The sequence below is a fragment of the Polistes canadensis genome, unplaced genomic scaffold (assembly GCF_001313835.1).
Source record: "Polistes canadensis isolate GaletaPanama2010 unplaced genomic scaffold, ASM131383v1 scaffold_347, whole genome shotgun sequence".
Classification (NCBI taxonomy): Eukaryota; Metazoa; Arthropoda; class Insecta; order Hymenoptera; family Vespidae; genus Polistes; species Polistes canadensis.
Genome location: NW_014569894.1, coordinates 85,118 through 108,455, shown reverse-complemented (window position 1 = coordinate 108,455; position 23,338 = coordinate 85,118). Strand labels below are relative to the sequence as shown.

Sequence of the window (23,338 nt, the reverse complement as noted above, 5' to 3'; positions counted from 1 at the left end):
CATCTGTTCATTACAAATTAATTCATCTTATGAATGGAGCATCTAAGATACTTAAAATTTCAGAGAATTTAATGCTGAAAAATGCACATCTCCGAAATGTTCTCATCAATATTTTTTATACTTAGAGTGAACCAATTTAAATGATGCTTTTATCAAATAATAATATTTTTTTTCCTACGTATTGTGAATACTGTCGTAACATGTTTTCCCTTCCTCGGTAAACATGATGATTCAAAGAAGAGACCAAATAACTCTTGTCAAACATGGAAACTGCATAAATAAATGTGATCAATGATCCAGGATATCTCTAAAAGGAAAGTGGATTGCTATTTAAAGAAGATATATCGTAGAAAAAGAAATAAACCATTATGAAATGAATTTAATTTTAACATTATACATCCTGTGACAAAAATGTAATGCTTTCATTCTTTTTTACTGCTTGTTGTTGACTGTTGGTTGTAATAAACTGTGTTCTTATTCTTTTACAGAGCAATTACCTTACAATTATTTTAATAATAATAATAGTATAATATTAATATTATCATATCGGAGCAATTCACATAACCGTCCGTAGTAGTAGTACGAAAATGGGCGAATGTTTGTTTTCTTATTCATTTTCTTCTTATTTTCTTTTTTCTTCGTTTTTTTATTCTTCCTTATTCATTATTATTACTATTATTTTATTATTATTATTATTATTATTATTATTATTATTATTATTAATATTATTATCATTACTTTTTTATTTCATTATTTTAATTCGCATTATGAATTTCGATTCTCGTTTTATGTATTTAAATAATATTTACGCTCTATATATTTCACTCGATGACTAAAATACCACACGTAGCAAATCAGTACGTGTTTTAGCGCAAACATTTCTCGCGACGCGACACACATTTGGGGGGCGTCACTTTTAAAAAGTGAAAAAATCTGTAAAAACGTGAATCTTCGATTCTACGACGAATATAGGACAGTAAATAATAGCACTGTACGTACTGTACTTGTTTTACTGTACTGTACTGTACTGTTGATGTTGCTGCTGCTGATTGATTCTGCTTGTGGTGGTAGTAGTGGTGTTGACTTTTTTTTTATTTTTTTATTTATGCTTGATTTTTTTGTTTTTTTAAGGGAAAGGAGATTGTGTTTTTCTTATCGCTTAATGATTTCTCTCAATAATAGCAATTGTTTTGGATTCGCTGGATTAAATACTCTTAATTCCTATCGGTGGCTCGAAGCTTCTCTTCGACAGCTTCTTCAGAGGCCTCCGAAAGGTCTGTTGCCTGTATGTACTTTTGCACCCCTACTAATGATTTCTTCAAGGCATCAAACGAACTAGAATACAACATCTTCTTCTTAACTTTGGCCGTGTCAGGACACCACGACATCAAAAAAAGTTTTTGTTTTTTGGAAGCCTAGAAAAAAAATCATTAGAACATTAGAAAAAGATGATAAAATAGAAAAAAAAAAAAACCGAAATTTAAAAGAAACTTATTCAATCGCGTCACTCGGAGACAATGATAAAAATTGATTTAACGATGTCTCATAAAAAGCTAACGTGATAAATCTGATAAGGTGGTGGTGACTATTCAAAGTAACTAATCTATCTTTTTCACTCTAATCATAATTACATATCATCAGACGCATACGTATAGTACTTGATTCTCATATTATCAACGATATCTTTTTTCATTTGTTATTTTTATTCAACTACTCTCTAAGTTTTTTCTCCTTTTAAGGGAAACAATGCAGTAGCATTTCTATTGTTGTTATTGAGATAAAATTACTAACTCTTGTCACCGAAATCCACGTGTTATTTATGTTAGATGCGTTTAGATGATTACATGAGTCACTATTACTTTTGGACTACATTCATTATAATATATGCAAGTAATTTTTATATAAAAATGACAAAAAAGAGATTGATTGAACAAAATTAATTTAATGTTTTGTTTCTTACTTCGGAAGTACCCTGACACTGATGGGTATATTCGAAGTCGAAAAGACCATAACGGCATTCTCCGCTTCCGCCCTTTTGCAAGTCTTCTAGAAAAGCATCGTAGGCCGCGTCACGAGGTCCAATTACTTCAACGTCAATCTGTTTTTCATCTTTGATGTAAAAGATCACGTATCGGTGCTTTTTGTCCTTTTTTATTTCTTCGTACGTCGTCTTGCATACGTCCGCCACGGTTACTCCTGATGCCTGAAACAAATCAAAGGAAATTATGAAAAATCCGCTTCATCATTTTGTGTTCTCCAATAAATTAAATAATACATATATAAATATAGTATAATATAATAGAATGATTACCTATAACGGGTATATTTTCATATATTATTTTTTTCTATTTTCATGTGTTTATAGAATATGTGCATACATGTAAATACCATATTTTTTCATTGCCAATGATAAATATAGTTGGTTTATAATCTTATAACATTCAACATATTGGCAGGAAGAATCGACGAGTAGAAACTGCAAGAGTTGCAGTTGCATAACTCAAACGAACAGAAGGAGAGAGAAGAAGAGAAAGAGATGGAAATATTTATATAAATGAAGCGCACCTGTTGGTGTCGATATCCACCACCATCCTTACAATGCCAGATAGATACTTATTTTCCATTAGAAATTGTTAAGTAGTTTAAGCTTCACAATTGTATTACTAACAAAATAATATAACAAAAAAAAAAAAAAGAAAAGAATCTCTATCAAAGGTAATTTGTAAAATATCTAGTTAATAAGATGATCTTTCGAAATATAAATATTTTACATGGTTATAATAAATTGAAGGTAAAAAAAAAACGTGATAAAATTTAGTGAAGATGAAGAATAATTTTAAAAAGTTGAAATCTTGCTTGAGAAACGTGGTCGAACGTTACAGGAATAAATACTTCCCACGCACGAATCATTCAATTCTCTTTCAAAAGTTTTAAAAGAGAGAGAGAGAGTCAGTTTCTAAAGTTATACCCTTGCGATCTTTGCTAAAACACGTGCCACGAACAAGAACATGACGAGAGAAAATAAATATAAAACTAAGAGAATGGACAACATTACGTGCATAAATATTTATATGAATCGTCGTTGACACGAAAGAAAATGTTAAAATTATCTTTACAAAAAATAAATAATAAAAACATTTGTCAAAATAATAGTTTTTTTTACGTCAGCGTTTATCAGTTATCAATAAGGTAGATCGGTTAGACTTTAAATCGTACGAAATGTTTAATTACAAAATGACGTCACACACGCACACAGATCTAGAGTGAAAGGTTCGAATTCTTCTCGATCCTGATCAATTAGATAAGACAATGAGCGCAAAAATCATCGATTTGGAAATAAGCTTTCTCAAATTATCGTAGAAACGATCGAGAAATGTTAATACGATCCATTAATTACTTTCTCGTTTCAAATCACAAGTCTATACACTTTTTTTATTTGTGATTCAAATATTATTAAAAAAAAATTTAATCAACAAAATGTATGAAATAATCATTGATTATTAGAATTATATTCAATTATAAAATGTATTTTCAAATATACCTCGACGTTTCATCGACAGTGAATATACCTATCTCCCTCCATTTCTCTCTCTTAAAACTGCTAGTAACGTGTGTGTCGTTTAATAGCAATGAGTCACAACCGACATACTTTAAAAAAAAAAAAAAAAAAAAAAAAAAGAGAGAGAGAGAGAGACAATAAAAGCTTACATTGTATCCCTGCCATATGCAAGCAACCAAGTCTAACAATGCAATGCAAAGATAAATTACTGTATTTCGGTTCTTTAAATTAAAGAAACTAACTTATTGATCCTCGCTAAGGCATTGATAGGAATGATTTTGACTAACGTTGTCTTGACTACGCGCCCGCCTATTATTTTCCACACACATTATAATCTACCAATATTTTATTCTGGCATTCCTAGACATTTTATTGTGTTTAAATAATTAAATAAAATATAATCGCAAATATCCAATGTCTTAAATTCTACATTGATGATATTTAGTTCGGACTTTTTCTGAAAAGTCTTCGAGACTTCAATGACCGGTCGTTTTTTACAATTAACAATTGCATCGACTGCTTCTTTAATTACATTTTTTTTTAAATGAGAACTAAAACGCAAGCATTGGGAGAAATCAGGAAAGAAGATTAGAACTAATAATAAGTTATATATGTATGTGCAATAGTGTATATGTATGATTATAGATTATGCATGCATGTATCTACTACTAACAGGAGTAATATCTTTTTTACAAACTGAAATAAATTATAAATAAATAAAGAAAGTGTTGATAATGACCAGGAGAATAATAAACGTTTGCTACATCGACCATACTCTTCCAACATATAAATTAACGAGAAGAATATATAAAAAAAGAAAATATTCTGATTTCAATGTGATCACTGTGTGATCAATGTGATGAATGAATAATACATTGATAGTATACTTTCTGTACTAAATTACGTATTAAAGAAGAATAACAATTTTCTGATAAAAACAGAATAAAATGAAAAAAAAGAAGAGTATGTGCGTTGACTATGGTGGTGTGACCAACAGGAGGATAATAAACGCACGCTCGAAGGACATACGTATCACACAGAAGCATCCATCCATCATACATGCATCAAATACACGTATACAATCGTCCACGCCGGGATGCAGTTTCTCGGTCGATATTTCGTGCTACACTACGGTTAGGAATACACTTGGCTCCCTCTAGGACGTACTGTAAACGCCCTTTACGTGCTTAATCCTCGTCCTCGTCCTCGTCCTCATCCTCGTCGTGTTGTGTCGTCTTTTTTCTTAAGTGCAGCTTACCATACACATACATACTTATTCATACATATACACGATGAGAGTAAAATGGTATGTAAGAGTGCATGGTGACGCAAGGTCAAACGAAAGATGATTCACCACGAGCAAAGGAGAGGAGGCATGCGCGTCGTTAGACCTATCTTTCTCTTCTAATCGCATACATAATAGATTTAAATATACATATATATCGCTCACACATATACTAGATATAATATTTTCTATTGTTTTCTTTCTTCTTTCGTTTTACCTTTCCTTCTCCTATTCGTTATCTTTCTAGTTGTTCTAACGCGTGTTTCCACATTTCTTCCTTACTCCACCATCTTCCTTTCTATCCTTTATATCTAAAATTCTGGGACGCTACCGGCGTCATTGCGAATTCGACCGAAGATAGCCAATAACGGAATTAAGGACAATGTCATGGATTCGAATTTGTATCTATATCGGGAAATATCTCGAACATCGATTTCTATTGAAAATATCTACAATATCGATGCACTTAATTCATTGATCTGTTTATTTTATGTTGATATTTATTTAAATAGGAAATGAATAGGGTATTAAATGGAACTACGTTCACGTTGGTATGAAACGAAATCATATCGATCACCTCTACCTGTTATCTTTTGCTACTTGAGAGTGCACCATTTTGCTACGCTGTAACGTAAAAAATATAAATCGCTTTAGAAAGGAACGTTGTTGAGTTAACGACAGAGACAGAGAAAGAGAGACGTTGTGATGGTTAAATAACGTTCGCAAGTCGCGTCGTTTAAACGATCATTTCATGTGTCGTTGCTAAGCAGAGATATAAAGAATAGGACAAATGAAAACGATCTAATAGAACATTTGATTTATCTATTCGTCTTGTCCTTTCTTTCCTTTTCTTTTTATACGAGCTACAATCGATCGCGTTCGATTCGAATGTATTTATATTTCTACGAGGCCATTTTTCAACAATTTAACTAAAGTAATACTATTTTCAGAACAATTTCTACACAAATGTGTGTTTGAAAATTATACGGGGAATAATTATACTCTCTTATAAATCATGATTCGTCGTCGCGTAGTTTCATTAGAAAGATAATGTCGTTGCCATTTATCTTAGAAACTATTTCAATTTCATAAATTATTGCAACGAGGTACCTTGACATCATCTTTCTAAAATTAATCGAAAAAAATAGAACGCGTTATACATAGGTTACTTTCTAGTGAGAATTATTGAAAACGTGTTTTCTAAGATTTCATATAAACAAAACAAATAAATAAAAGTTTCTCAAAACAAAAATATAAATTTAATTAAAAATTCGATGGTAATTAAAAGGTTAGGAGTGGTGAAAGAAAATTAGCAGCTAATTAGATTAATACGAGCTAAGCTCGATTGAGGAATAGATTGATCAACCTATCGGTCGAGACGTCAGTGAACTTTGAGAGTCACTGTCCGGAGCAAAAGACGTACCGAGCGAGAGAGAGAGAAAGAGAAAGAAAGGGTCGACCTCCTTGTAGACGATAGAGCGTTGATAGACGAAATTTTTCCTTCTCTCTATCCAGCTTTTCTAGTTCATTGTCAAGTCATTCATAGCAAGTATAGTAAGAAAGCAAACATAAATATACATATTTCGACCATGAAATTTGTTCGGAAACAAGTTTTTGAATTGACGACCAATGCGCGCCCTTTTTTCTCCCCTCTCCGCTGCCGTCATTGTGATCAATCACATTGTAACCAACTTCATTGTAGTCCCCGCGATCTCTCGTCGTTGACACTAATATGATAATGGAACGATTTTAATTTATTCTCTTTAATTTTTAAATTTATTTAAAATATAAATCATCGTTCGTAAATTTTTTCCGATTGCTTTTAAACGTCATTCGCCGTCGAATAAATTTCATCTCTGCCTCGCTCTTTCTCACAATATGCACACACGCGTACGCGACGCGCACACTAGACCACAAAATACCGCGAGTGAACGTGCGAGAGAGAGAAAGACAGCACGCAGCGACAGAGAAAAATAGATTTTGGCGAAGCAAGAATTTCTTGGAATAGGAATAAGATAATAATAGTAGAGTAGTACCAGAGTGTGCATTACGATTTAAATTAAAACCTTTTCTTTTTTCGTTTTCCAATTAATATAAAAAGTCTAATTAAAAAAAAAAAAATCCAACTTTCTTTTCGACATATTCAAATATCCCACAGTTTTCTTTCTTTGATCCTGCACTACATTATCAAATGTAACACAGGAATTTTCAAACGCAACACATTGGCAAACTTCAGGACTTTCCTCAAAAGAAAAAGACTATTGCGATAACTAAACAAATACACAATTGATAAGAACCTAAACAAAACTAAACTAAACTTATCTCTAATCGAAGTATACAAAAAATAGGGTTCTATATATAATATCTCGAAAAAAAGTATCGTTTTCAAGCGTCAAAACGCATTGACCATCCTTATCCATTTTTTTATTCTCATCTATCGTCCTACCTTTGTTCCATCTCTCTCTTTCTTTCTCTTTTTCTCGAACAACTCTATTCGCTGTGTCTCGTACGCGTCTGAAAATATCCAGGCTACCGTAAGAGGAGGAGGAGGTGGAGCATCAGAGGAAGTGAAGAGAAAATGGTCGCGCTAAACGTTCGGCAATACTGAATACTTTTTCTCTCTATCTTTCTCTTTCCCTTCCAATCCTTCGCTCACACTCACACTCTCTCTTTTTCTCTCTTCACATCCCACAGTACTCTCCTCACTATCATACAAACTCGTCCGACATACACCGATCGCATTTCGATTCGTTTTGAAGCTTGCATATCGTTAACGGTACGACATCCATCTTTTTTGTGTTAATATTTCGCATCTGTTCTTTCTATCTGCTTTCTCTTTCTCTTTCTCTTTTTTTCTTTATAAGTACATTAGTTCTTTTTTATCGATCGAATAAAAAAAAACCGATAAGTCGTTATTAAAAATATTTATCAAGAATCATACTCGACTTCAAATAAAATAAACGATTATTCAGTCGATGATGACTCGTATTCGATGATTCGTTGAATCGATTCTGGCGAACTCTCAATGACAGTTCCTCTCTGGTTAAGGCTAACACGTAACACAAATCAACCAAAAAGAGAAAGAGGGGAATAATATTACAATTGAGATGACAATGAACGCGAAACGCAAAGTACAAATTACATGATAGCAAACGTAAAGTGAAATTTCATGAAAATTGAACGATAATTTAAAATTCTCAAGTATCGGTTATAAAAAAGTACTGAAGAAATCCAACGAATTTGATAGGCCGGTTTCAACAACGGATTGTTGAGGAAGATTCGTTGAACAGTTACGAAGAATATCAATGATTATTATAATTAAACTAAGAAAACGAAAATTCTTTCTTCATGATAAGAATCTTCAGAGAAAGAGAAAGAAAGAGAGAGGGGGGGGAGAGAGAGAGAGAGTAAAAAAGGCAATAAAGAGAGGAAAGAGAAAGGGAGGAAAAAAGGAGGAAAAACCCCCACCGTCAGAACCGCGACCGGCAGAAGAGCCGAGCCTCTCCTAACCTCCTAATGTCGAATTCTCGAGGATACTTAACAAATCAATCATATTCTTTTACGAAAATAAACGAAAATGAGAGAGAGAGAGAGAGAGAGTTGTGTATGTGTCTGTAAGAAAGATTGATCGTGCTCGAATAAGGAGAACAATCGAGTGGATGGTCTGTACCGCAGCATATCCGCCGGTTGTAGAAATGGCGACCGGCGGCGGCGCGTCCACCGCGGCCATAACCACAAAAGCGAATCGGTCTACAATTCACGAAGAGAGCAGGAATTTAAAGCTTTTACGAAAATACCATTTAACTTCTTGGACGACAACTTGACAATTAAGCATATGTATATATGCCTCACGAATCTTTTCTATAATTATAATTATTACAACGATTATTAGTATTATTATGATTATTGTAATGATATATAATAAGGATAATATTTACCATTTTATCGTGATGTCGTATAGAAACGAAGAAGCGATGTGTTAAGAATTGCGTTAACGAAGGACTCGAAGAACTCGACCCGACTCGAAAGTAACACTCGCGGTGGCCTCGGCTCCGGGTAGAACTGGATAAGGCGCAGTGTGTCCAGTCGCCGGGGGTCGCGACACACGAAGGAACGAGAAGGGAGGAGGCCTTCCCTCTCCTTTCCTCTCTTGGACAAGTTGAGCGAGCGAGAAGGAACGTTGCGCGTTCTTCTTCCTTCGTTTTCTCTCTCTCCCTTCTACTCTTTATCACTCTTTCCCACTCCAGTCATGGCTCTTTGCCTCTCCGCGAATCCTGTATTCCTACGCCTGCGCGCGCGCACTCCAATTGGCGGATAAGTTTCTATTGGCCCGTTGCGTCTACTTCTCCTGCAACTGCTAAATTTCTTTCTCTCTTTCTCGTTTCTTGTCTATCTGTCTGTTTGTATGTATGTCTATCTCTCTCTCTTTATCTTTTTCTCTATCCCTCTTCTTTCGTATCCTATCTTTTCTCACCTTTTTCCCTCTTCCTTCCAATTTGACAAGAAAAATCGCGATCGACTGCACGTACGAATAGCAGCGCCGCATAATTTGTGGAGAAAAGATCGTTAAAAATATAAATGTACATAGAAATGAACATATACATATATCGAATATTTCATTCATTAAATGGAAATTCCCAAATAAATTTGCAGCATAGGATTATTTTTTAATGACTTTTTTCTTTGTGATAAAATTTAAGCCTCAACCGCTTATTAAGTTTCTAAATCTGCCGTGGATCGTTGAATGAAATCGATCTGTGAATGAGGGGTAAACTTATATATATATATATATATATATATATTCGGGTTGCCTCATCCTCCTAATCCTCGTCGTCTTCGTAGTCGTCTTCGTCATCGTCGTGATCGCGGTCGTGGTCGTCTCGTCGAATCGATCGTGCAGCACGGCCGATGACACGAAATTCATTGGAATTAGTCATCGGTAGGACGTACCACTCATACTAGCCAATCCCTGCACGGGACGTGGGGAAATTACCTTATATGGGCAGCGCCGTGCAAACGACCCGTACGCATCGCTCTATCGCATCTTCTCGACTGCGCAGCTTTCCGTCATCTTTGCGCGCGCATAGGAATATAATTACGCGGGAAAACTTAAAAGCGCGAAATTCGAATCATGTCTTTTTCCTTTCACCAAAGTTCTGTAATATAAAATGTATTAATATATATATATATATACATATATTTATTTTACTGTATATATAAGTATTATTATTATTATTATTATTTTGGCAAATAAAGAATGATCGGGGATTATTTATAACTATTTTTTTTCTTTCAGATTATATTAATGTATAATACTAATGTCATTTTTATAATGATTACTATATCGATTAACGTTACTTAATAATACGATTATAAAATCAAGTAGTATTTTACAATTGAAATGAAAATTATTAATTATTGTAAAATAGTTACAACATATCTTAGTAGCACGATTTATGTATATAACAAATATATTACTTTAAATAATATAATAAACATATTCTATGGATAGCATCGAGGGAGTGTACAAATCTTTTTATCGTTTAAATCATTCAAGGATAAACTTCCAACAGTAATTACAAGTATTTCTAATTTTTCAATTACTTAAAGTTAGTTTTTACTTAGATGTAAAATTTTATGAACAAATAGATTATAGTTTCCTAATGGACTCCTATTATTTAGACTTATTTTACAGTGTCTTGTAATACATATATATGTATATAGTATTACATCTTGGAGTATTCTTTTTTAACATAGTTGTTAAGATTTTTCAATCACACTTTTGCTGCGATCTTCCTCTCTCTACAAATATTTATATATATAGATATTCACCAAATTATATTCGATAATAGTCGTCAAACATTCATTCGAATTTTATTGCTCCCTAAAAAAATTATACAAACGAAAAATCACTTCTTTGGAAAGCGACGACATGGAAGTGTTTCTAAAAATCTGTCTATATAACGTTTTTTTAATCCTTTAACTGTAAGAATATAATTATCATCATAATTTTTTGTATACTTTACTACGTACAGAAAAATAGCAAAGATATTTAAAATATTCAGAGTAAAACGTTTACATTTGTCCATATAATCAATTAATTTTGACTTTGTTGATCTCTTCACGTTGAATATTTTTTCCATTATCATAAAAATGAAGAGAGACAATAAAAAAAGGAAATATATAATCCGGTTACATACACATATTAACAGTTAAAGAATTAATTACACAGCCATTGTTTATATATGCACATGTATAATTGCGTACGTCACGCAATATACAAGAGCAAATACTTTTATAGATAAACAGATTTTTTTTATATAATAAATCAATTACAATTGACACACAGTTGCATAATAGTAGCGATACAATGTCATCGTCCTTAATCAATATGCATTTGAAAACTGCCATGCATTTTAATAATCATTGAAATAAACTTTCTCATTTCCCAAATTATTGAAATAGTAGTTTAAAAATATATAAATAATTGTAAAATGTCTGTTATCTGTGTTAGTTTCTTTTTCTTCAAGATATTTACAAATTTCATTAATAGAATAAATTACTGTTGGTTTAGTCGTATTTCAACGAGGTACAAAACTTGATATTGAAGATACGAGAATGTTGTTTTATTTATTAAAGATACCACGTTCCTCTGAATATAGTTACATATTTTAAAAAAGATATTTATAACCATTAGATTTTTATATAGATTAATGTGATAAAAATAATTTTCTTCAACGATACAATTGTTTTCCCTTTTTCTTTTTTTTTTATAAGTTATTCTGAATAGCAACAATTTTCGATTATTAATCTCGATTACTTTAAACATTTCATTCACTTAATAAAAAAAGAGAAAAGAAAAGAAGTTCTAAAACGTTACTCTTGCTATTGATAAAAAAAAACGAAAAATTTGTCAAAATAAGATAATATCTTAAATAAAAATATAAATTAGAAATCTAATTAAAATTTCTTTAAAACATCATTTCACATCAATTACATTAACGTTAATAAACTTCCGTATAACATCAATACCACTACATTTACGAGAGAAGAAAATAGAAAAAAACAGAAAAGAAAATATATTAAGTATATATATATATATATATATATATATATACTTTATACTAATGATTACAGTAACACACTAATAAACTTTAATAGTTATTTATAACTACAGTTTCTCGTATGTAGTATTTCGCTGTGGAATAATTACAAGTCCTATTATGAATGATATAAAAATTTCGTGAGAAAGAAAAAAAGAGAGAGAGAGAGAGAGAGAGAGAGAGAGAGAGAGAGAAATATATATATATATATATATATATATATATATATATATATGNTGTAATATATCATTAATTGTTAGCGGAGTATAAATTTCAGTACTTACAAGAAAAATATTAGGACACCTTGTCTTGTATTTCTTTGTTATAAAATATCTTGCAACCACTTTTCTTCTCTTAAATGTTTCACTTAATTATTGAAATGAATAAGTACAAGTGTATATGTATATATATAGATATATAAATACATAAAATATATACAGCAGGTGATTGATTAATAATCAGTTTGAACCATGAACAAATCGGACAATTACTTTCGTGACAGATTTTTATCTTTGGATAATGAAAACAGATGTTCAGATAACAAACACCAGAAAAAGCGACACTATGTGTGTGTAAGATTTATAGAACTATGCAATGAATAGCAAATATCTTTCGCTTTGAACAGATTATGTTTGTTTACCAATCACCCTCTGCATATTTAATTTAGTATATATATGTGCTAAAACTTCTAAATTTATGAGCATGTTGATCACTAATGGCCGATATCATTCTTATGTTTTTAACAGCTGACAGATCATCATGGCCTTAACGAAAAACTCAATGAAAGAGGGTTGGCACTTAATGCGTTAATGACATTTGAAGGAAAAAAAGTGGAATCAAGAATTTCTTCTAATGTCCAAGTAATAATACCATTTTCTTTCTTTAAGTACTTCTTCTTATAAGACTATTGTTAAGGAAAAATATTTTATCGTAATACCGACAACAATATCTTTTCATACTTGTTAAAAGATCTTTCTCTTAATAATAATAATAATAATAATAATAATAATAATAATAATAATAATAATAATAATAATAATAATAATAATAGGCAAAAACGATCTCTCTCTGTAATCATTTTAAAAAGATGATGATAATAATAATTATGACGAGCAGCTAGCAAAATACTATAATTTTAACTTTCGATCAATAGTGATAAAAATAGCTAAGATTTTTATATCGATTATTACAACATAACATTGATAAATTAATTTTAGTATTATTCAGTCTAAAGTAAATAAACTGTTAGATAAGTCCTCGCTTTTTCTTATAATCTTCTAAGTTCAAGGAACGACGAGGCCCTGTATCCTTAATATTACTCACAGGTTTAGGTAAAACGCTAACAGGATTATCTGAAAATAAAAGATAAAATAAAATAGAATACAAAAAGAAATGAAATGCCTGTGTAAAAGTTATACGAATTAAATGGAAGAGAATGAAATTTAGTTGTGAACTTACTTGGGATTGGTACTTCTAAATCTATTGTAATATCAAAGTCATGAGCATTGAATAAATCTTCGGTGCTCTGTTTCTTCTTTACTTCTTGGCCATTTTCTTTTTCATTGACCGATGAAATAGTATCACCAATTTGTTGAGAACCTGACTTTTCAGTTGTCGCAGTCGCTGCAGGTGCATCCTCTTCGTCTGGTTTATAAACCATTCTTGGTTTAGTACTTCGCCTAGTGAATGGATCATCCACTTTTTTCCCCTTGTTAGCTTTAATTTCCTCCTAATTAATTCAATACATTATTTAATATATATATATATATATTACATTCTTAACAATTCTATATATATATATTACATTCTTAACAATTCTATCATTTTTTATGATTTTCACGTGTATATCATAAAATATATATATATATATACACGTGAAAATCATAAAAAATGATAGAATTGTTAAGAATGTAATATTACCATTATAGCTTTCTCCGCTTCTTCAACGTTCTTTTTTCTATTACGATCATTGATGTAGGAGATACTAGATATCGTTGCCGTTCTCATTTTGTCAAGTTCGGATGCACGTTCTTCTAATTCGCTCAATTCTTGATTAAGACGACTTGCAGTTTCGTCGTCTCCTCTACAATTGGCTGCATCCCTTTCCCGCATTAATTGCGCTTTTTTCATAGCATAATTATATGGGGTTTGTTTAAATCTTTCTTTTTCTTTAACTATTTTCTCAATATCCTCCTCTTTGAATTCGTATACTAAGGCCTCTCTAATATCTTTCAATTTTTGTTCCACTTCGTCGAATGTAGGCATCGATATGCCTTGCAAAGCACATGTTTCTTTCCATTTGGAGAATTCCGATTCGGTAAATTCTTGATTGGATACAAATTCCAATCTAAATACACGCTCTTGAGCACCGTGTCTTAATTTCAAGCCTTTGTTCGTTCTCGTACCACCCAATTGGTAGATTTTACCGGTCTCGCAAACTCCGCTTATTTCTGCTACTCTATAAACTGCTTTGCCGTTATTATTACCAATGCCGATTCTAACGAAGCAACCTTGTACCACTCGATCGAAAAATGGAAGATGAACGAATCTTTCCATTTTATGACGAGATAATCTAATTTTATTCAACTCATCTTTAGTACTGACGTATAATGGTTTCTTCGGTTTGGCTTTGTTACTGATTACAGATCTAAAATTTTAAACAAAAGTTTTTCATTAAAATAATGAAGTTTCCTGTGAAATATTTTTTAAATATAGAAAAGAAACAAAAAATTAAATATAAAAATACAAACTTTTTGTCCGTGTCAGAGTCAGAGTCCCTACTTTCACTGGAAGATGATCTTTGGTGTGATTCCAGTTTGGAACTTGGTTCCTCTTCTCTACTGTCCGAAGAACCACTGTCATCAGAATAAATATCGGAAGCTTTCAGCTTAGTTTTATTAGCACCTCCCTTGTGATCGTCTTCTAATTCTTCTTCTTCTATATCTTTAGATTGTTGCTGTTGTTGTTCTATTCGTTGCTTCTCTTTCTCTTCCCTTTCTTTCTTTTCCTCGCGTCTTGCCTTAAGCAAAGACATAGCGTGAAATTTTTTATCTTGTTTCTCTTCTATTGTTTTCTTACGATCCTTACTTCTCTCTTTAGGATCCGGTGCCCTGTCTATCTTTTTATCTTCCACTCCCTTTTCCTTCTTCTTAGATTCCTTTTGTTTTTTCAATTCCTGTTTCTTAGCCATTCTCAATTTTTTCTCTATTTCAAATCTGGTCTTCATGATTTCCCTTTGTTCTATTCTTTTAAATATTTCTTGCTCCCTCTCCTTCTCCGTCATTTGCGCCAGTCTTGCTTGATCTTCCGCATCTCCCATTAATTTGTCATCATAACCATCATTAAATTCTTCTTGACTAGAATCGGATACGCTTGGATCAGAATCTGAGACTTCACCTGTTGTAATAAAAACAAAACATATTCAAGAAAACTTTTCTTACTTTACTTTCTTTCTATTCTTGGGAACAGATTATTCACTTCCAAAATAATGTAACGTACCTTCTTCCGGTTCAGAAACCTTAGCAGATTCTTTTTCGCTTCCACTTTCCTCGCTACTGGATTTAGTCATCTTCCGCTTACTCCTTTTAGTCGGAACTTTTTTCTTTTTGATCTTTCCCGTCTTTGCTCCCCAATCGTCATCGGAATCTGATGTATCAGTACCATGCCTGGCATCTTTCTTAGCAATACTATTGTCCTCATTGGATTGAGAGTCGTCTTGTGTTTTACTTTTTTTTTTCTTTGCCAACGAAAGTAGATCCTACATGTTATAAAAGTATTTATATAAGATAAAATTAAACAGATCTCATGTTTAAATATTAATATCTCGGATATTTAATTTAAGAATAGATACAAAATCAACAATAAGTGTTGCCAATAAAGAAATACATATGTATATGTATGTATATAAGTAGAATAACGTATATAACAAATGTTATCTTAAATCACATAATCTATCAAAACTATAAAAACGATCAAATACAAAATGGCTGCTTATGCATTTAATCTTATTTCATTAATTTAAATAAGAAGCATTAGTTTAGAACAAAACTGATAAAAGACAAATGATAGCAGTATATCGCCAATTAGGTTAGATGATATCGTTTGACTATAATTTTCCTCGATAAAATAGATTAGAAATAAATACAAAAATCTGCCATCGAGTTTAATTATAGCAAAACAATAAATGCATGCTTTCAATAGAAAGAAATAATAATGTTTTCTATTTCTAAGAGAAAAACGAAATATCGACAAACTAAAATATGTGAATTGTGTATAAGGTTAGATTACTTACGTTATCTAAATCCGATCCACTTTCGGATGCACTGCCACTACTTTCCGAATCTATTAACGCTTGATTCTTTCTTTTCGGCATCGTCAAATTAATATTCGCAGGAATATTGTCGAAAGCTTAGACTCTATTAGAAAAGAATAATGTAACATGCAATATACTAAAAGAAACAATCCCGAAATAGACACCAACGCGGGAACTGTAGACGCTAAATGATACGACCGTGTTGATCACCGTGTTGACCAGTAATCTTCATGTATGGAAACATAAAAAACGTAAAATTGATTGTATATTAGGACATGTTTGACCCTAACAGTAGATGACGCTATTGGATGTTCTAGGGACTTTTCTTTTAAAATTTAAATAACATTTATGTACATATATATATATATATATATAATTATTATATTAATAATATATAATTATAAATATAATATAATTGATAATTAATAAAAAGATTAAAAGCACATTATTATTAAATTTTTTCAAACAGCATTTAAATTACACGAGATTAAATTTGATTAGTCTAGAATTTTAACCAATTAAAATCGAACCTATTATATCTCTATTATGATAGGTTATTTTCACGAGAGGAACAAATAATCAGATACGTCATACTTTTGCTGTATTTAGGGTTTGGTTTCCTCCTCTTCAATTTCTATTTCCTTTTTCAAGTTTTCAAGGAAATACAGTTAATAAGAAGTATAAGAAAATATACAAATACAAATTTTCTTTTTTGTATCATTGAAAAAACCAAGTGTAAGTTTACTTTTGAAATTGATTACTTTAAATATTACAAGTGTGGAAGTTAACAATTTTTTGGTTTGACAGAATTAATTGAATTTGTATTTATTTATTTTTTCAGAATTTCAATATTATCAAAATCAGAAGCATTTAATTAAGTTTATATTAGCTGTTATGGACATGGTGATAACAAATCTCCAACAGCAACGCATGATCACTGAGCAATTGCGTCGTGAAGCTGCAATAAAGCGTATAATGGTCAGCAAAGCTATAGATGATATTATGAAATATATTACTGAGCACGAACAAGAGGATTGCCTCTTGGTTGGTTTCTCATCGCAGAAGTCTAATCCCTTTCGTGAAAAAAGCTCATGCGCCATTCTGTAATATTCCATCATGTTTATAATTGAAATATTCTACTATATGTTGAACTTTAACTTCATTTAAATTATTCCAAATTATATTCATTTGGCTTCCAAATGATAACATCATATATTTATTAACATGAATAATGAAAAATTTTTAAACAAAGCTATAATATATTGAATTAGATGGCTATTGTATAAAATGATAACTTTACAGTACCTACACGTGCCTCATGTTTTACAGTATGCATATATATTTTTAGAAATAATGTTATACATTTATCTATTAATGCTCAAAGGTTTTATACAATATTTCGCATATCAATATTTTCATAAAAGTTAAAAGAAGAAGAAGGTATGCAATTATTGGTATTACTGTCATTTATCAAAATAAAACAATATATTATAATAAAATAAATGTTTCATAAATGTTACGGGTGCACATAATTGCAAAAAAAAATACACGATGTATGGGATTCTAACGACAATAAATTATTTATAAAAAAAAAAAAGTATTTATTTGTTTTTTTTTATTTAAAATAAATAAGACATTGAACTTACTATGAGGGGTTTTCAAGTTCATCTAAAAATGTTCTACATTTGGATTTTAATATTTTGACAGCTTCTGTAAATAATACGGCTGATGATAACGCACCAACAGATTCAATAGTAACTGTAAATAACAAAAAATAAAATATCTATAAATAGGGGAAAAGTAATTTTTTTACTAATCTAAAATAAATAAAAGAACTCACAAATAAAATGATTCGATACTCGACTTAGTTGTACGGTATCCTTCAGTTCATCATAACGAAAGACATTGCGAGAACAGCTATCATAACGTGCATTCTTGACAACAGCTTCCCTTGAATCAGGGTTATCTTTATGGTGTTCGACAACTTCTATGACACCAGGACTGAAGCACTTTTTAAAAAGTGGAGCCAAATCTCCTCTCACTGGTTTTAATATTTTAATCTCCGGTAATAATCTATATGAAGCAGTGGCTGCATAAAATAAAAATATGTATAAGTTACATTACTCTAATATAATCAAATAATATAAGAAATTTATAAGAAAAGGATACGTACCTACTGGAGAGAATTTGGCATGATCTTTTCCGATACCTTTAACTGCATGCATAAAAGCATGAATTTCTTGCCCTGGCCTCATTTTGCTAATTAAAATATCTTCTTCTATAACACCCAATTGTTCTACACCTCTAGGATATAATTCTGCTTGACGTCCAATCGACACCCACTTGATATCCTTACTGTAAACTATAAAATAAAAATATACAATTTCTGTTCTCTGATATTACTAAATATTACAATTCTAAATAAATATAATGAAAGTATTACCATTATTATATTTATACATGTCGGATGATAATCTAGAATCTTTTGGTGGCTGTGGATTCCAAGTACAGCTCACTTTAATTTCATATCTTAATGTATCCTGATCGCTAACTTCGTTTTCATCTTTCTCGTTAGTAGACGGATAATCAAATAATCTAGGGTCAGCTTTTAGAGGTATAAGTCCAAATCTACACATTTATATTCAATTAATTTTTACTTTTATTCACGATTAAATTTGAATTTAATATACATATATATTTCTACATTACCTGTGGGCCAATACTTCATCTTGAATTAAACTGGTATTATTTAATATAAAAACCTTATCTATAGCCATAGATGGAACCTCACTTAGGAGTATTCTACGTATAGCATTAACAAACGATGAATGGCAATTGATTAGATCAAATTCTAATTCTCTTTCATTTTGAGATTCTTTTACTATAACTATTTTAAAATTCTGTAAATATATAATAATGAATTAATAGTTGAACATATTGAAATTTGCCGGTAAAACCTCCGACATCTTGTGTGTGTGATATAAATATGTGTAAAATACTGTACTTTCATGAAATCCTGTAGGTTCCATTTATCGTAAGAATATTCAATTATCTATAAAATAAAAATATTATAATATATGCAATAACAGTCCACAATAATAATAAGAATAATATATATTTTAATGAACTTACATTTGATATTCCACTCTCATCCATTATCACGCGTGATTTTCTCGTATTCTCCCCCATATTTAATTGTATAATATTAATATTTATATTTATTGATATCTTAACATTCCAAACGCTATTACAATTATTCTTTTATTATAAACAATTAATAAAATTAATACAATTCTCAATTACTCATATCTCTTGCAGGTTATGTTCGATCAAGCACCACAGAATGCATTTGGAGAACACATGTTAACGTATTTAATCACGCATGCGCGTAACAATCGATTTTTGAATTAGTATCGATTAGTAAAATTGACGATAGTCGAAGTTACAACCATGAATTGACTCGTTCGAGTTATTGTATTTAAAAGAGCGAACGATTGGCGCGTTTCTTTTAAAATGGCACTTATCGGTAAATTTTCATACTGCCACCCAGCGAAAGAAAAATACAACTACGAGCTCTTGTTATGTGCACTTATAATAAAATATTATAAGAGAAAAAACAAAATGTATCTTTAAAATGATACATAAAATTATCTCTTCAAATGAAACAATGTATATTTTTCTTAACGTTCTTAACATTATCTATTGTACTAGATTATGCTTTTTATCATAAATAAGATCGATGACAAATCTTTTCCTTTCTTGGTTAAACCGGAATTCACGGCAATTAACATTCATACGTTTCTTTGTAACATAATAAGGTGAAATAATGTATTTAATTGCGTAAGAAAAATAAGACAATAGATTATTTTTGTTTTATCATAAACGTATGTGTGTAATAAGGTTAGGCAATAAAGTTAGGTGTTAATTTAGCCAGTTTTACTATTGTTAATAAAAATCAAATATTTAATCCTCTTTATTCTTTACAGTTAACAGAATCAAAATTTGTCTATGATGTCACGTTAAAAATATTATTAACATATGGACTTTTAAAAAAGGTATAAAAATAATGTCTATATATTTGTGGTCTTTATGGATGCGTTCATATATTGGTAAGTTAATATTCATAATATTTTATACACATAAAATAGTATTTATTTATCCTTCATTGTATATTACAGTATTTGTAGAAAATAAATTTAGATAATGGGGTTAGGCAGTTTTCGATGGAAGATATTGCTGATTATTTCTGCATTCCTACTATTGTGGCAATCTTCTAAATTATGGTTACTGTTAGCGCAAGATAATGTTATGGGAGGTAAAATACTATTTTTTAAAGTGTTGTATACGAATGACCTAATATAGGTCTTTCTAAATTATTATTTTTTAAACTTACATAGAAGAGTCTTGGGAAAGTAAGTCAATGACAATGAAGCAGGAAGATGCAAAAGAAATAGTTCACATAGGTGTATATTACGAGACGCTTTGTCCCGATTCTCGAAGTTTTTTTATAAAGCATTTGTTGCCTACGTATATGAAATTGAAAGAAAATGTTAAAGTCACATTGATACCGTATGGAAAAGCTTTGGTATGAAAAACACAATTAAATGTTTCTCAATCATATGAAATAAAACTTTGCGTAATATTAAAAAAAATTTCCTATATTCTAGACAACACAAAATGATCATACTTATGAATTTAAATGTCAACATGGACCAATCGAATGTCAAGGGAATATGGTACATGCGTGTACCATTGATCTTATTAAAGATCAATCGCTTCTATTGAATTACTTGTCTTGCATGATTAAAAACAATATCGAACCAATAAAAATAATGGAAAGTTGTGCGCAGAAAATGAACGTGGATTTTAATGCCATTTCCAAATGTTATTCAGGAGCTAAAGGAAAAGAACTTTTAGCCAAATACGGAGAATTAACAAGTGCACTTAGGCCACAAATTTCTTTCATACCTACGATCTCTCTTAACGATGTAAGTGTCATTTGAATTACATACTAGGCTATACTTTATTTTTATTTTTCTTTCCTATATTTATTTCAATGCAATATCATTTTTTTAGAGTCTTAAGGACCAGCCTAAAATCTTGAGAAATTTATTCCAAGAAGTATGTTCAATATTTAAAATCAAACCTAAAGTTTGCCTATGATTACATTTTATTCAACATTTATTTAATAATCTACGAGCTTCTTTATTTCCATCTAATTAATTGAAAATACATCTTTACGAAATATATTTTTGAAAATACTTATTTATACGTTTTTCATTACTTTATGTACGAAACATATGTAGAACATAGATAAAGTAAATTTTTATAGTATATATTTTTCTGTATATTAGTTGTTACTTATATATATATATATATATATATATATATATATATATATATATATATATTTCTTTATTCTAATAATATTTTCCTTATTATACTGTTGCGAAATTGCCAACAAAACGCAACATGACATAACACGTGTAACAACATAAAACAGGAATTACAGAGACATATGCACAATTTTATACATTGGAACAATTTATTAACTCAACATTAACATTTTATACAAATTGTGCTGCTTTCTTATTTACGATAAGAAGTGTTAAGAAACATCCATGATTAATTTTTACTATCTGAAAGATTAAACGCTGATTGCAACCATTTTTGAATATGATGCATTGAAAATAGAGGTAAGTACTTCTGCCGTATTATTGTTTATATTTATAATCATCTTTAATAACAAATATAAAAGGCGAGCAAACTCTAGTCTAACAATTAAATTATTATCCTTAGACTTAAAATCAGGGTGAAACAATAACAATCGAATAATGAGTATTGTTCTCAACATAATAAATAAACTAATTAATCGAGTAGCTATATATATATATATATATAGATATTTTTAAATTTTTCTTTCTTTTGTTTTTTTTTGGCAACAGAGAAACGCACTAGTTATTATTTTAAAGAAAAATCTCTTAAAAAGTAAAAAACAATCGATAACACTTAATATTGGAGCACCGTTGAATCGTTAAAATAACAGCATTATTGATAAAGAGATGAACGTAAATTACAAGAGAGGTCATAATTGTTATTGACGATTTAAAGAAAAAACAAAAAAAAGTTTCCTTGGCTAAATGAGAAATTGGGCCACAAAATCAAGCGTGAGATCTCAAATAGAACTTAAAGAATACGAATTCGTTATGTATTTTTTATATCAAGCAATGTACGATTTCTATATTGGTTTGTTGTTATCATCTTTCTTTCATTCTTTCTCGGGAGATACAGATGAAATTGAAAAATGAATCTTATAAAGTGAAAATATATATCGACACATATTGCTTAGACTAATTTTTGTTTACCGAGAGACAACTTTTTAATGTGTTCACAAATGACATCACACATATGAAGCAATTACCAATTGTGTAAATGCATATTCCTCATCATCATCACTAGCATCATTAATCATCATTATCATTATCATTATCATCACCTTAACCATCATCATTATTATCAATGTCCTGCGTTGCGATCTATAATATCTAATTTTCACAAGGAAGAGGAAGATTTTACAAGCGAGAGATTTTATTTTATTTGTTTTAAATTACACGCAGATAGATATGTATGTATTTAAAATACGTCTTCTTAGAGTTTTAACGAAGTTTGTTTCAAAGTAAAACGCGTTTTATTTTTTCTTTTTAATTAGTTAATTGATTACTATTAAATATTTCTTAGCAAAGAGAGTAATCTCCGAGTGCCATTAATTAAATGCTAAGAAAAGATGAGAGAGCTGAAATGAGAGGTCTATTGGTAATTAAAAAAGGACAAGTAATAAATATTTGTGACCTAAAAATGAGGATACATTTATTTTGTCTTTTTATAATCAATGCAATCTAGGTCACCAGAAATACAAGTAGTAGTTCACTCTTTCGATTTTTTTTCCTTTTTTTTTCTTTACTTATCTCATTCAGTTTCATCACTTCGATATTAAATAATAATAGTAATAATAATTAATAATGATAATTAATAATAATAATAATAATAATAATAATAATAATAATAATTATAATAATAAT

The 23,338-nt window shown here is 30.3% G+C and overlaps 5 protein-coding genes across 6 annotated transcripts; 2 read left to right on the top strand and 3 right to left on the bottom strand.

Annotated features, from left to right (window-relative positions):
- Positions 1 to 894: 894 nt before the first annotated feature.
- On the bottom strand, positions 895 to 9,055 carry LOC106791860 (cofilin/actin-depolymerizing factor homolog). Its single transcript, XM_014757832.1, has 3 exons — positions 8,783 to 9,055; positions 1,961 to 2,203; positions 895 to 1,415 (listed from the first exon to the last, which is right to left on the bottom strand). Exons 1-3 carry the CDS (start codon positions 8,783 to 8,785, stop codon positions 1,215 to 1,217), a joined length of 447 nt encoding a protein of 148 aa, XP_014613318.1. The 5' UTR covers positions 8,786 to 9,055; the 3' UTR covers positions 895 to 1,214.
- Positions 9,056 to 13,003: 3,948 nt separating this feature from the next.
- On the bottom strand, positions 13,004 to 16,487 carry LOC106791861 (RNA polymerase-associated protein RTF1 homolog). The gene is made up of 6 exons (XM_014757833.1): positions 16,239 to 16,487; positions 15,446 to 15,704; positions 14,698 to 15,343; positions 13,868 to 14,594; positions 13,406 to 13,676; positions 13,004 to 13,299 (listed from the first exon to the last, which is right to left on the bottom strand). Exons 1-6 carry the CDS (start codon positions 16,317 to 16,319, stop codon positions 13,193 to 13,195), a joined length of 2,091 nt encoding a protein of 696 aa, XP_014613319.1. The 5' UTR covers positions 16,320 to 16,487; the 3' UTR covers positions 13,004 to 13,192.
- A 619-nt stretch (positions 16,488 to 17,106) lies between these two features.
- On the top strand, positions 17,107 to 17,847 carry LOC106791857 (guanine nucleotide-binding protein subunit gamma-1). Its single transcript, XM_014757828.1, has one exon. It carries the CDS (start codon positions 17,154 to 17,156, stop codon positions 17,364 to 17,366), a length of 213 nt encoding a protein of 70 aa, XP_014613314.1. The 5' UTR covers positions 17,107 to 17,153; the 3' UTR covers positions 17,367 to 17,847.
- On the bottom strand, positions 17,622 to 19,708 carry LOC106791855 (DNA-directed RNA polymerases I and III subunit RPAC1). The gene is made up of 7 exons (XM_014757824.1): positions 19,392 to 19,708; positions 19,264 to 19,311; positions 18,969 to 19,159; positions 18,703 to 18,887; positions 18,433 to 18,621; positions 18,100 to 18,348; positions 17,622 to 18,017 (listed from the first exon to the last, which is right to left on the bottom strand). Exons 1-7 carry the CDS (start codon positions 19,446 to 19,448, stop codon positions 17,905 to 17,907), a joined length of 1,032 nt encoding a protein of 343 aa, XP_014613310.1. The 5' UTR covers positions 19,449 to 19,708; the 3' UTR covers positions 17,622 to 17,904.
- A 101-nt stretch (positions 19,709 to 19,809) lies between these two features.
- Positions 19,810 to 21,524, top strand: LOC106791856 (gamma-interferon-inducible lysosomal thiol reductase-like). Of its 2 annotated transcripts, none has more exons than XM_014757825.1 (6): positions 19,810 to 20,077; positions 20,246 to 20,368; positions 20,438 to 20,574; positions 20,657 to 20,844; positions 20,927 to 21,247; positions 21,336 to 21,524. In XM_014757825.1, exons 3-6 carry the CDS (start codon positions 20,463 to 20,465, stop codon positions 21,420 to 21,422), a joined length of 708 nt encoding a protein of 235 aa, XP_014613311.1. In that variant the 5' UTR covers positions 19,810 to 20,077; positions 20,246 to 20,368; positions 20,438 to 20,462; the 3' UTR covers positions 21,423 to 21,524. The 2 variants fall into 2 exon arrangements, with proteins under 2 accessions (XP_014613311.1, XP_014613313.1); XM_014757827.1 differs by having other exon boundaries at positions 19,977 to 20,159.
- Positions 21,525 to 23,338: the final 1,814 nt, after the last annotated feature.

What these genes read in the sequence shown, in the direction of transcription:
- LOC106791857 (XM_014757828.1), top strand. Translation starts at nt 17,154, where the DNA reads ATGGACATGGTGATAACAAATCTCCAACAGCAACGCATGATCACTGAG.
- LOC106791856 (XM_014757825.1), top strand. Translation starts at nt 20,463, where the DNA reads ATGGGGTTAGGCAGTTTTCGATGGAAGATATTGCTGATTATTTCTGCA. An exon ending in GCAAGATAATGTTATGGGAG is followed by an intron (nt 20,575 to 20,656) that starts GTAAAATACTAT and finishes AAACTTACATAG; the next exon opens with AAGAGTCTTGGGAAAGTAAG. An exon ending in CTACGATCTCTCTTAACGAT is followed by an intron (nt 21,248 to 21,335) that starts GTAAGTGTCATT and finishes TCATTTTTTTAG; the next exon opens with AGTCTTAAGGACCAGCCTAA.
- LOC106791860 (XM_014757832.1), bottom strand. An exon ending in AGTGTCAGGGTACTTCCGAA is followed by an intron (nt 1,416 to 1,960) that starts GTAAGAAACAAA and finishes TTTTTTTTCTAG; the next exon opens with GCTTCCAAAAAACAAAAACT.
- LOC106791855 (XM_014757824.1), bottom strand. Translation starts at nt 19,448, where the DNA reads ATGGGGGAGAATACGAGAAAATCACGCGTGATAATGGATGAGAGTGGA. An exon ending in ATGAGAGTGGAATATCAAAT is followed by an intron (nt 19,312 to 19,391) that starts GTAAGTTCATTA and finishes TTTATTTTATAG; the next exon opens with ATAATTGAATATTCTTACGA. An exon ending in CATGTATAAATATAATAATG is followed by an intron (nt 18,622 to 18,702) that starts GTAATACTTTCA and finishes TTTATTTTATAG; the next exon opens with TTTACAGTAAGGATATCAAG.
- LOC106791861 (XM_014757833.1), bottom strand. Translation starts at nt 16,319, where the DNA reads ATGCCGAAAAGAAAGAATCAAGCGTTAATAGATTCGGAAAGTAGTGGC. An exon ending in GTGGATCGGATTTAGATAAC is followed by an intron (nt 15,705 to 16,238) that starts GTAAGTAATCTA and finishes TATAACATGTAG; the next exon opens with GATCTACTTTCGTTGGCAAA. An exon ending in GGTTTCTGAACCGGAAGAAG is followed by an intron (nt 15,344 to 15,445) that starts GTACGTTACATT and finishes TTATTACAACAG; the next exon opens with GTGAAGTCTCAGATTCTGAT.